The sequence below is a fragment of the Pteropus alecto genome, unplaced genomic scaffold (assembly GCF_000325575.1).
Source record: "Pteropus alecto unplaced genomic scaffold, ASM32557v1 scaffold101, whole genome shotgun sequence".
In the NCBI taxonomy this organism is placed as follows: Eukaryota; Metazoa; Chordata; class Mammalia; order Chiroptera; family Pteropodidae; genus Pteropus; species Pteropus alecto.
Genome location: NW_006432945.1, coordinates 14,275,783 through 14,289,412, shown reverse-complemented (window position 1 = coordinate 14,289,412; position 13,630 = coordinate 14,275,783). Strand labels below are relative to the sequence as shown.

The 13,630-nt window shown below is 41.4% G+C and overlaps 1 protein-coding gene and 1 pseudogene across 2 annotated transcripts in view; one reads left to right on the top strand and one right to left on the bottom strand.

Moving 5' to 3' along the window:
* KLHL20 (kelch like family member 20) overlaps window positions 1-13,630 on the top strand; it is a 34,827-nt gene that overhangs the window by 6,229 nt on the left and 14,968 nt on the right. For both annotated transcript variants that reach the window (XM_015586192.2, XM_006907797.3), the window contains 4 exons: window positions 3,814-4,387; window positions 9,384-9,542; window positions 10,311-10,405; window positions 13,112-13,227. In XM_015586192.2, coding sequence (XP_015441678.1) covers window positions 3,845-4,387; window positions 9,384-9,542; window positions 10,311-10,405; window positions 13,112-13,227 — 913 coding nt within the window. In that variant the 5' untranslated portion in view covers window positions 3,814-3,844. The remainder of the gene's footprint in view (window positions 1-3,813; window positions 4,388-9,383; window positions 9,543-10,310; window positions 10,406-13,111; window positions 13,228-13,630) is intronic.
* On the bottom strand, window positions 1,497-1,615 carry LOC112476555 (annotated as a pseudogene).

Here is a 13,630-nt window from a genome sequence, read left to right as displayed (position 1 = left end):
TCCTGCTTCCACTCAGAAAAGCTCTGTCTGAAATCCTAAGTCTCATAACTTGTTTCCTGACCGTAATCTCTTGAACACCCGCCCCATCTGTTCTTTGACCTACTCGGGGTGACCATGCCTTTGCCCCTTCTGTTTTCACACAGTTCACTTCTGCAACCACCTCAGCCATTTTCTAGCCATCACCCAACTCTCTCTTTTGTCTGTGGTGTTTCCCAACTCTAGATTAATGCAGATACTTATATTCTCTGATTTAGGCTGGTGATCATCACTGGATAAAACCAGCCACAAGGAGTTCGTGCTACCATACTGAGTCTTTAATATCACCTGAGCCAATAGTGATATTAAAGACTCATGCTGAGTCCCAGGCCATGCTTACTCACCCCCCAGCAGCCGTTTCACATCCTTACCATTTCTCACCATCCTGTCCTCACCCTACGCACTGGCAAAAAATGACCTGCTCCCCCAGCTCCCAACTTCACAGGAAAAAAGAGAGGCCATCGGGTGTGAACTTCCCTCAGCTCCTGACGCCTCCTACCCCAAAATAAATGTACCCGTTTCCACATTATCGTCCCTCCCGCTCCCTTCCTCTGATCTCTTATGGGAACCCTTCTTGCTTTTGGCTGAGATCCATTACTCTGCATCTCGGTGTTCTGTACACTCCCATTCTCCAAGGATCTTGCTCCATCGTTTATTCTCTCCCCCTTATATTCTTAAACCTCTCCCTCCTGGTTCTTAGCTTAAGTATATAATCTTTTCCAGTTTTTCATCTCTTTAAGTAGACACAGTACCATTATGTCTCTTCTTTTCACAGGCAAGCTTCTTTCTAGAAATACTCCATACTCACTGTCTCCTTCATCACCTTTCTTGACCACTGCCGTTGAATACCTTGCGTTTTTACTGAAAGTTTAGGCATAATGGAGGGCACCGTAAAGTTTTTTGGCCATTCATGATTTTCTCACTGGCTGTCTCTCTCCTTAGATCACAACCTGCCACCATTTAAAAAGTCTCCCTTTCCTTTTCTTTCTGTTATAATTTTCTCTTTCTCCCCCTAAAACTTTCTGCCTTCAAAATTACTGTTACTTTATTATACTGAATTGTTTGGTCCTCCACGTTACAATCCTGATACCTCTAGAACAGAGGTTAAGTAAGCAAAATCCTCATATATCTCTAGGTAGTTCATATAAAAGTATGGCACAGCTTCACATGAGACAGCGTGGCAGAGACTGCGGGGAGCTAAGAGTCCAGGCCCCCCTAATGATACCCAAATTCTGTTTCAGTTTCAAAACAAACCAAAACATACTGCAAATGAACAGACACATGGACACGGACAGTGGATTAATGGTTACCAGAGGGAAGTGGAGCCGGGAGGTAGATAGGGGCATAACGGGTCAAATATTTTGTGAAAGAAAGAAATCTAATTCTGGGTGGTGAACACACAATGCAATGTATATGTGACATACTGTTGAACCGTATGTCACCCCAATAATTTTTTTCAATGCCTGCAGCACCTGGTCTTCCTAGGTGGTCTCCCATCCAAGTACTAACCAGGCCCAACCCTGCTCAGCTTCCAAGATCAGACGGGATCGGGCTTGTTCAGGGTAGCATGGCCGTAGACTCCACCCCAATAATTTTTAATTTAAAAAAATACTGTAAATGAAATACTTCTCATGGTCTTTATCATCCTAGGGGGCGCTCACCTTGCCTTTTATAATTAAAAGGTCTAAACAGATGTTTAAAGAATATAAATTGGCAAAGGCGGATGCAAGACCACTTGTGAGGTTATTAAAGTATAAAAAGATAAGGATAGCTTTAATTAGGGTGGGCCTAGTGGAGATTTAAAGAAATAGATTCTAGGTAGTTTTTGGAGGTAGAATGATAGGATTTGCTGATGGATCGGCTTTGAGGTGAATGGAAGGGAAGGGGCTCCAAGATTTTTGGCCTGAGCAACTGGAGAAGTAAAATTGCTTTTTGATCTTAGAAAGACTAGAGGAGAGACACGCACATGGAGGAAAGAAGAGAATCAAGGAATCAGTTTTAAATATATCACTGAGCTCTACTGAGTTTGAGTGGTGGGGGATATTCACACAGATCTGAATTCAGAGCTTATCCAGGTAGGAGTTAAGACTCCTTTAGCCATTCATATATGGGTGATGGGAACCATAAGGTTAAGTGAGTTCTCCCATAAAACCTTTAGAGAGCAGACAGGACAGAACTTGGGAGAATGACCACATTTAAAAGAATTCCTTCCAAGTTTGCAAACCACACAGTTGATGAGCATATAGAAATTACCCATTATTGAAAGTCAGAATCTATACTAACACAACAACAGCACTTTTTTTTTTTTTTTTTTTGCTACGGTATACTTTTAAAATAAATAAATAGGTCCATAGAACTTAGCTTTCATATTGTACTTAGGTGAAATAAGAAATGCGTTTATACTTGAGTACATCTTTATGTACATAACTAAGGTTGCAACAAAAATGCTTTCATTTCTACATGTAATCTCAGTATTACAACAGGAATTTTTGAATTAGTCTTGTCTTTAATAGTGTTTTTTTTTCTGTTAAGCTTGATTGTACCTCTGTTAACCATGCGATTTATTCTTTCAGCATCTACTGCATACAAGGCACCACTAAGCACTGTGGTTAAAAGCCACCTTAATTATGTGGGTGGTAAAAATTGCCCTTTTAACTGCTCAGCTTTCTGTCTCAGTCTTCCATTTGTCAAGCATAAACAGTGCTGTTTCTGCCAGACATTGGGAATCATGAACAGTCCGTGCTCTAGAATACACAGTCACCTGTGGGCTGAGGCCAAGCACAGAAAGATTGAATTTATAAAAACTTCGGAAAAACAGGTTGCTATGGGAGAAAGGGAGAACCATGTCCTTGGTTTTCAAGTTATGCCTTTTAACGTAAATGCAGTTATTTACTACATTTCCTCACTTGTAAGATACACAGTTGATTTAACAACAACGTTTTAGAAATGCGAATATTGGATTGAAGGTATGCAGAGCTCTTCTTAGCTGCCGGCATAGCACGGATTCCTCCGTGTAATTGAGTCTTCCGTTTTCTGCAGAATCCCAAAGCTTTATTCTAAGCTCCCCTCTCATTCCCAGACTGAAGGACTCTCTGACTTCCACGTGGCCCTCCGCAGTTACGCGTCGCATCTCAGTGACACACTCCTTTTTTAACCCGTGCTTTGACTTTTTTTTTTTTAGCTTTGTTTTTTAGTTCTTTAGAACCATTATGACTGACTGTATAAACTGTAAAAAGTCCATTTTCAGACCCCGGCCTGTTTTGCTTTAGATCTTTTCATGCAACGTGACCTATATTTTATAGATTTTAAGCGGAACCTTAAAATATCCCCCAGTGGTAATGAGAAATAAACATTTCTGTGTTTTAGGAAAATAAATACCAAGATTTTAGTTAAACTAGAATTAGGAATTAAAGTCCCTAGGTCTGTTTTGTGCAGAGAGATGATAATTTACACTTGTTTCCATACATTTTAAGGTAGTGCAGGCGGTCGTCAGAGAGTCTAGCCTGGCTGCTTCTGAGATGAGAAACAGCTGTCCTTCCCTTTACGGGAGTACACAGTGAGCGTGCTCTGCTCAGAACCGGCGCTGTTCCTCTGTCAGGACGCTCCAAGGACCTTTGAGCTCGAGGGTTCTTAGATGGGGAGCGCTTTGGGGCCTGGCTTGCGCTCTCGCCACCTGCAGGTTTCCTTCTCGACTTAGGGGACTTAGGGACACCGTGGCGGGACTGAGCTTCTCACAGTATCACCATCTTCTCTTCGCTCTCCCCGCCACTCCTGCAGGTGTACCAGCATTCGACCAGGAGAAACTGGAATGGATGTGACAAGCCGCTGCACCCTCGGAGACCCCAACAAACTGCCGGAAGGGGTTCCCCAGCCTGCCCGCATGCCCTACATCTCAGACAAGCACCCTCGACAAACCTTGGAAGTGATTAACCTCCTGAGAAAGCACCGGGAGCTGTGCGACGTGGTGCTGGTCGTGGGCGCCAAGAAGATATATGCCCACCGCGTCATCCTGTCCGCCTGCAGCCCCTACTTCCGGGCTATGTTCACGGGAGAACTGGCAGAGAGCCGGCAGACAGAAGTGGTGATCCGAGACATAGACGAGAGGGCCATGGAGCTCCTCATTGACTTTGCCTACACCTCCCAGGTCACTGTGGAAGAGGGCAACGTTCAGACCCTTCTGCCCGCCGCCTGCCTCCTCCAGCTGGCGGAAATACAGGAAGCCTGCTGTGAATTCCTAAAGAGACAGTTAGACCCTTCCAACTGCCTGGGCATTCGGGCTTTTGCTGACACACATTCATGTCGTGAGTTGCTAAGGATAGCAGACAAGTTCACGCAGCATAACTTTCAAGAGGTGAGTTGTACTTGGTGGTTTGAATGGATTCATAATGTATTTGTCAGGAGAGCGACACGGGTTCACATTCTGGTAGTTAAGACACACCTGCTCGGGTATTTATTGCTGATTCTAACTCCTAGTATATCAAAGAAATGAATTGTTATAAAGTCTAAGCCCAGTTTTTATTTAGAGGCCGATTTTGTGTTTTTCAGTCAAAGTTAAAGTTTAGGGATCGATTGTCCCTAGCCATATTCATAAAAGGCTAATTTATAAGCCAGAATAGTTTATTAATTCGTAAGGAGATAGGATACCTGGTATCAGTGACTTAGATGACACGTCTTTCCTGATTATATAGATTATTTAGCAGAATAAATTATAGGTCAGAGGTTATTTAGTGAACTAATAATCAGAAAAAAATGAAAGTATTGTTAAAAGAATTTTTCATTAAACCTGTTATTTTTCATTTATTAATTTAACAAATATTTGTAATGCTACTATGTTTCAGCCACTGTGCTTGGGGGAAAGGGCCACAGTGGTGAGCAAGACCCCTAGAGCGTCTGATTTCTTAGAGTGTATGATCTAGCAGGGAAGACAGCCGTTGAGTACATAATTACACAGGTAATTAACTACAGTAATAGGTGCTGCAAAGCAGCAGCCCTGGATGATTTAACAGTGTGTCATGGAGAGGTTTAACTTCAGTTCCAGAACAGCTTATGCAAAATTCTGAGACATGAAGAAGTATAACTACTTTGAGGAACAGAAAGAAAGTCAGTGAGACCCAGAGAGTAAAAGGGAGGACGTTACGTAGTGATTTTACGGAAAGAACAGAGCCAGATCACACTGGAGTTAATAGACCATGTTAAGAATTTGAAATTTAATCCTAAGAGCAATAGAAAACCATTAAAGTGATATAAGCAAAGGAAAGACATGGTTCATTTTACACTTTAACACCACTCTTCTGTTCACCAGGATAACCTCCAATGGATCAAAGACTTAAAAATACGAAATGAAAGCATGAAAATATTAGAGAACAGGGCAGTTCCTTTCTAATCCTGAAGTGAAGAAGGCCTAATTGACTAACCCAGAAAGCACAGAAGAAAATATCGATAGATTTAACTATAGAAAAACAAAAATATCTGTATGGTGAAACAAACAAAAAAAAGACAAAGGTCAAAGACAAACTGGGAGAAAATATTTGTAGTTCATATCACCACTAATACTCTCCTTATTGTATCAAGAGTTCCTATTGGTCAATAACCTAAACCAATGACCTAATAGAAAACTGAGCAATAACAAGAAATTCAGATTGCTCTTAAACACATGAAAATCTGCTCACGCTTGTTCATAATAACTGAAACATGAATTAAAACTACACAAAGGTGCTATTTTTTACCTATCAGATTACAGATATCCAGAAGTTTGATTGCATACCCTGTTGACAAGGCCATGGAGAAAGTAGCTACATTGCTAGTGTGAGTTTAAATTGATACAGGCCCTTTGAAAGGAAATTTAGCAATCTCTATCAAAATTACACCTTTTGTACACGTTTGACTCAACAATCCCATTTCTGGAAATTTGTACTTCGGATGTACTGGAGAGGGGAACGGTTTGAGGAGGTAAGATCATGGGTTTTGTTTTAGGTATATTCAGTTGGAGATGCCTATGAGATAATAAGTAAAGATATTGAGTAGATCACTATTTATGTGAGTCTAAATCTTAGAAAAGAGGTTAGGCTGGGGTTAAAATTTAGGAGTCATCAACATAGTAATGAAGTCCTAGTAATTAAACTATGGCTTAATCTTTTTTAGGCAGGATATAGCCCAGAATCCATAAAAGAAAGATTGATAAATTTGATTGCATAAAAATTTTAAACTTTTTAATAACAAAAAGCACCATAAGCAAGGTCAAAAAATCAATGCCAATGAGATCACCTGGTGGGGAAAGGAGAAAAGAGGCCTAAAATGTTTCCAGCATTGAAAGATGGTTAGCTAAAGAGCAACTGGCAAGGAGACCAGGGATAAATGGACAAGAGAGAAGAGGAAAAAGCTAGGAACATGGGGTCCTCGCTGCAAGGGAAGGGATGACTTTAAGAAGGAGGAAATTTACATACAAAAACTGACTCAAGAAGAAAGAAAACCGGAATAACCCAATATCTATAAAAGAAATTACCATAATAACATAGGAGCTAAAATTCAGATCTCCTGTAAACTTACTTGAAAAAGCAGATACTTGTTTTCTTAACGTGTTTGTTTGGTTCAAGGTTAGACTTCAGTGCCAGATTTGCCCTAATAGTAGATCATTAATATCTTTTTCTTGGTGGTGGAAAAGGAGAAGTAACATTTTAACCATACTTTGTTGATCAAAAGTATCATTTTTACTTTTTGCTCTTAGAGCCAAATATTTTCTCACACAAATTTTCATGTCTTGTTGCCACCTCATGTTTCCATTAAGTGATTTGTTAATATAGTGGTTCCTTCATAAACTTTAAACTTGGTGACCATTGATACTTATATAATATTTGGTTTATAATCACTAAGTTGGGGGGCGTGGAATTATACTCTGACGTGATCCAAAAAGAAACGAAGGCCCTCCACAAAGGTATATGACACCTTAGTTGTCTTTAAGTAAGAAATGAAAGAGTGAAAAGAGGGAGGTGGGTGCCGCCTGGCTGGCCTCGACTGCGCGCCCTGCACACTGAACTTGGAACCAGGCCCAGAAGTTGGCCCTGAACTTGGCTCTCGACGGTATATCCCCAGCTTAGGGTTGCCAGATAAAATACAGGAAGCCCAGTGAAGTCTAAATTCAAATAAACAAATAATTTTTTAGTGTAAGTATGCCTGTATTTTTATTTGCTAAATCTGACAACCCTGCTTCAGGGAGTACAGTGCAGCCATTCTGGCTGCTAAGTTACCTGGCTAAGCAACCTCAGCTAAAACGTAGCGCTTACCAACTTAGAATCCTGAACCCAGAAGGCCTTTACTTAGATCATTTGAAAACTTGTGCCATAAAAATGGAAGTGCTCTTTAGTTTTTTCTGCTGAGTCTAGCTGGCCTAATGGCCCTAAACTATTGCATTTTGAGATTCGCATTTTTTTCTAATGTACTTGGGGAAAAACATTTTTAATCAGATAGTCAAATTGTGATGGCTTATCTCACATCCTGGTAAATGTTCTGACTTTTTGACAAGCATAAAAATAACCCAACCCTGCGCGTCTGGGTCGTGAAACGGCCTCCTGCCATCTCCTTTGCAAACAGGCTCCGAGGCCTTGCGCCGCGGCCCCGCCACCCAGAGCCAGCATGGAGGTTTCCGCTAGCCCACAGGCAGGAGCATGGCAGCCAGCCCCTCCAGGGCTCCCTCGTGGCCGCCTGCGGAAGTGCCAAGCGCCCCAGGGAAGCCGTCCCACACCACGCGGGTCCCCGGGGCTGCCCCAGTCACTGGTGGGCAGGCTTCTTTTTGGGCAACTCCACACAGCGTTGGAGTCCCCAGAGCACTCACACTCTCCCCGGGCCTCCAGAAGCACGCTCACCTGTGACCTGGCTCGGGACGCCCCGAGGAAGCAGCCCGGTGGCCAGCCCAGCAAGGCCAACGCCAGGGCCCCCATCCTCAGTGGCCACCGCTAGACACCACGCTTCCAGAGGAACTGGGCTCCTTTGAGTCCTGCCTTCTCCCTTCCTCCTCACCCCACCCCGAGACTAGGCAGGCCGTGGCAAGCAGCAGTTCGGTTCTTTTCTATCGAAACAGCCAAACACCAAAAAGGAAGTTGAGAGCCTCACTCTTTACTATCCAGGCCATAGGCAAGCCTTCCTGACACCTCAGAACCGTGTGCCTTGCGCCATGTGGGAAATAAACAACAAGCAGCTGGCATTAGAGGTCACACAGGAGGAATCTGCACTCTTTACCTTGTCCGTCCTGCACTCACGGAGGTCCCATGTAGCACAGTCTTCTGCATGAGAGAACAGACGGTATGGAGTGTAGCCGTGACCCTTTCCCTCTGCCTTGCTCCCTGTCCCTTTTACTCTACATGCAATGGCAAGATTTACAAGACCTTGGGATTTGTGGCTGGACCGCACAAGGGGCTTGTTGGCATTTCCTCTCTGACAGTTCCCTAGCCTTGGGTAAAGGTAGGTCCTTGGCGTGTCTGTAGTTCTTCACGGATGGATGGATGGATGGACGGACGGACGGACAGACGGACAGGCAGATATCAAAGTGGTTTGGTCCTTAGAGGTTTTCATGGGTCTGGCTCTTATTCTTGCTTATAAAATCGCTGATACCCTCATTTTTTTAAACTGGCCCCTTGGTGTTTCTGCCCTAGACACATACCTTTCAGCAACTAATCTTCCTCTTAAGGCTTCTCTTGATTTTTTTTATATGCCTCTTATATTTCTGGAGTTATAATTTCATATAGTTAGTTTATTTTGAATACAAATGTTTATTTTGATACTTCATTTTATGAAAAAGATGTCATTCATCTTAAATTATTTGAATCAAATTATTTTTCCTAAATTTTAATTGTGTCCTCTGTACTCTCCTTTGTTTCCTTTTTTAAAATTAAATAAACCTTATTAGAGCAGTTTTAGGTTCACAGCAAAACTGAGCGGAAAGTACAATTTCTTGTACCCCCGCCTACACACACACACACACCCTCCCCCACTATCAGCACCCCACACCAGAGGGGTACCCTGATGAGCCTACACTGACTCGTATCACTGTGCTAGTATCACCATAGTCCATAATTTACATTAGGGCTCTCTCTCTCGATGTACATTTTGAGGCTTTTGACAAACATATAATGGCATATACCCCCCATTGTAGTATTGAACATAATAGTTTCATCGTCCTAAAAATAGGTCTGCCATCTTTGTTCTCTTTTTAAACTTTTCTTCTCCTCTGGTACTATTTTGAACTTCAGCTCCATTGGAGAATAAAGCTTTGCTTTCATCATCCTTGAGAAAAATATTGAGACAATAAATTAAATACGATCACAAGGTTTTCTTTTATTCTTACCTGTGAACAGGTGATGGAAAGTGAAGAGTTCATGTTGCTTCCAGCCAATCAGCTCATCGATATAATATCTAGTGACGAGCTAAACGTCCGCAGTGAAGAACAGGTGTTCAATGCAGTGATGGCCTGGGTCAAATACAGCATCCAGGAAAGACGTCCTCAGTTACCACAGGTATGACGGAAATGCTTCTCTAAGTACTGGACAAAATAACATGCATCTGACTTGCAAAAAAGAAATGGTTATCACTGTCCCTTATATCAGACTGTAAGAAAAGCCACCTGTTTCCAAATAATCAAGGAGATAAGTGTTTAGGAGCATTTTAAACTGTTTACCATTATGAACTTGCTGCTCCTTTGCTTCCTCTTTATTTTGCATCAACTCTAGGTTTGGGCTACAGCACAAGTCAAAACCCAAATGGTACAAAAATGAGCAAAAGAAGGCAAAAAAGATCGCGATTGTCGTGCTCTTCACTATGGCTTGGAAATCCCATGACATATTGAAGAATAAAGAAATCTCATGACATATTGAAGAATAAAGAAATAATTTGGGGCCTAAGTGGTCACTAAAATGTTCTACGTTCTTGTTATGACTGTAATCTTTAGCAAGTTAATAGGATATTCTTCTAGATTGTTAGAGGCCAATTTGATAAGCTATTGTAGAAGAGCTTATACCATATTGCTGAAAGGTTAAAGTAGCATTCTAAAGTGTTACTAGTGTGCTTTCAATTTTCTGATGATTCTAATTATTGAATTTATTAGAATAAGTGTAGTATTTATGCTTTCCCTCCCTCTTCATTATTTATTAATTAGATCAATTAGTGAATTAATTCAGTTAGATCTGAAAACGACTGGAGTGCCGTGGGGGAGTGTGGGTTATGTGTTCTCTGAGACACCTTGCAGGTGGGCGCTCGTGCCTGTGATAGCGTTCGTTATCCCACAGGTGCTGCAGCACGTCCGTCTGCCTCTGCTTAGTCCAAAGTTCCTGGTGGGCACCGTAGGCTCTGATCCCCTCATCAAAAGTGACGAAGAATGCAGGTACGAATGGCCCCAGGTGGGAAAAATCAGCAAACAAGCATTCCTGTTTTCTCCTAATTTCCTTATTTGTATTGCTTCCTAAATATTGTTTCTTAGTGCTGAAACCAGGCAGTATTTTACAGGGTTTTCTTCTGGGCCGGGGTCAAGAGGAGGAGATGGAAGAAGACAGACTGAACTCCCAGTATTCCATTCCGTTAGATTTTTATGTGTGGTGCTTATTGGTGTAGACGTGGCAATAAAGAGGTAGATGTCTAAGATTTTAATGGAAGCTTGGATTTAAAGAGGCAGTTCTCTGCTAATATATTTTTTTCTTGAGATTAATAATGCTATTGACTGCCAAAAAGTGTGTCAAATTACTTTTTCATTCCGTCACAAATGCCTAGTTAGGGAATGGGATTGGCCCTGCTTTCTGAGACTGTGGACGGGGTTAACGGTCTGCCACACTCCTACAGTGGCTGTGGAAAGATCGCCACTAGAATTCAGTGTCATCATGTTTCTTGATTGAAAGAAATGCTGAATGCTTTTAAAAGCAAACAGACAAACAAAACACCTACTTTATTGGGCTGTCTCTGTAAAATTTGACAAATTACTTTTCCCAGTTTGACAGATTTTAGGATTTAGGTTGAAATCTGAAACCATATGGTGTTTTTAACTTTTTCCCAGCATGTTCCATACACAGAAATGAAAGAACAAGTCAGTATTCAGAACTCCTGAAACTACACTGACTTGCGTCCCCTAGTGACCAAAGAAACTTGTTCTAATATCAAGACTCTCTAGAACTGAGGAAGGACATATTCATTTGCATTTCTTCTAAAATCTGAAGATGTTAGAGAGGGCTTTATATGTTTATCTTTTAAATTTAAAAAACAGACAAATGGCAGTCCCCCCCCCCAAAAATATATATATATACAATAGCAGAAGGAAACCCGTAGGAATAATGGATGCTGAAATCTGAAGAAACAATACAGCGGTGCCCCTCCCGCATAAAACAAGTCAGATTGTACTGATTCTGCTGCAGGAAGTAGTCAAGGTACTTACAGAGTCACTTTGACAAGAAGCCCCATCCTGGCATCCTGACCGCACCTTTCACTAGCTCTGTGGCCTTAGGCAAGTTACTTTAACCCCTTTCTACAGTTTCATCTATGAAGTGCACGCTTTCCATAGGGCTGCGGTGGGGATTAATGAGCTAGTCCCTTAAAACAGGTGCTGGCACATAGCTATGTTATTGTTGTCATTTCTATTCTGTGGCGGTTTGCTAAATATTAGCTCTATAGTTCTCTTTCTAGGAAGCCCTGAACAACTTAGTTAAAAACCAACTATTAGGAGATCATAGTCTTTATTTTTAAGTTGGGACAGCTAGAAAAACGATCATAACAAGTCAGATTGTACTGATTCTGCTGCAGGAAGTAGTCAAGGTACTTACAGAGTCACTTTGACAAGAAGCCCCATCCTGGCATCCTGACCGCACCTTTCACTAGCTCTGTGGCCTTAGGCAAGTTACTTTAACCCCTTTCTACAGTTTCATCTATGAAGTGCACGCTTTCCATAGGGCTGCGGTGGGGATTAATGAGCTAGTCCCTTAAAACAGGTGCTGGCACATAGCTATGTTATTGTTGTCATTTCTATTCTGTGGTGGTTTGCTAAATATTAGCTCTATAGTTCTCTTTCTGGGAAGCCCTGAACAGCTTAGTTAAAAAACCAACTATTAGGAGATCATAGTCTTTATTTCTAAGTTGGGACAGCTAGAAAAAACTCTCGATCATCAGTTTGGGGTTTTTTTTTTTTGATCATCAGTTTGGAGTTGTTTTTTTTTTTTATTTTAGGGGTTTTTTTTGTTTTTGTTTTTTTTTGCTTTTGTTTTTAAGATAAACTCAGAAAGGGCCTTAACAAAGCCATATATTGGAAGTACATTATTAGGTCGTGCCTGGGGACTGGTCCAGCAGAAATCAATTACTCTTTGTAACATAAAGTAACTAGAAAAATGAAAATACAGTGTATTTCGGAAATACCTTTAGAATTGAGAGAGAACAAGAGTAACATTGAACTAATCAGGCACAGCCTAAGAAAAAGGACTCAAGTGAAATAAGTACAAACATAAGTAGTTTGCATTAGGGTATTATATTTAGTAAGGATAATTACTAGGTTCTTCTCATAAAATGCCTTGATAGAAAAATTTCTGTTCATTCTCAGTAGAGTTGTTGAAAGTAAACAATTCAGACAGTGCCAGATAGCAAATCAATATTAAATGATGGTACAGTGTTTCTTTTTAACTATCCAATTTTTGACCTAGCTTGATTAATTAATCTAGCAAATAATCTAGTACCATGGCCGATATGCTACTTTGCCAGTGTCCTGCAGAATCTAATAAAATTAATTAAAAAGCAGTACGCTTATAGGCTGGTAATTGAATTGTAATTTTTAGTTTCCCATAAGTTTTTGTTGGCCCCAAGCATGTTGAGTTTTAGGCTAAATTTGCACAAAGATATGAAGTCATAATGGAAATACCGATCAACTCACAGCTCCCAGTGTGACTGGCATCATCGCGCTCCGGTTCGTGACCCTTTTAATATTGCTTGTTTAGCGTTCATGATTCGGTTTGATTCACGCTTGTTCCCCTTTGCCAACTTACATATTCCTAAACCATATTGGGATTTGACTAACAATGTTACTTAGACATGTAGAATAAAGGCTGAATTTTCTTCACAGAGACCTGGTAGATGAGGCTAAAAACTATCTCCTGTTGCCTCAAGAGCGACCACTGATGCAGGGGCCAAGGACGAGACCGCGGAAACCTATCCGGTGTGGAGAAGTACTCTTTGCAGGTTCGGATCTTAACACGCTGGGACAGAGCTGAGTACTTTCGCAAGTAACAGACTGTCGTTTGAGTGGTTCTTTGGACCATTGTGACACCCACGGTCATAAGAGCTACATAACGAGTTATCACATAACATGACTCGACTCTTGAGTCACGATCCAACACTGGTCTTCTCCAAAAGAGTGCTCTATTTTTATCTAAATCTAAAATCCTTAGGCAGTGGATGCTTTGTTCAAATGAGTCACATGCACTCATTTACATTCCCCTGTGCAAGTTGCCTCAGACTGACATGGCACTGTCAAAAAGCAAAATCTTAAGTTAAACCATTACACTCTTTTCTAGCTCTGCTGAGTTAGATTGAGCCCGAGCCACCCTGCCGTGCATTTTGCTCCTCTTGTCTGATCCTGAGG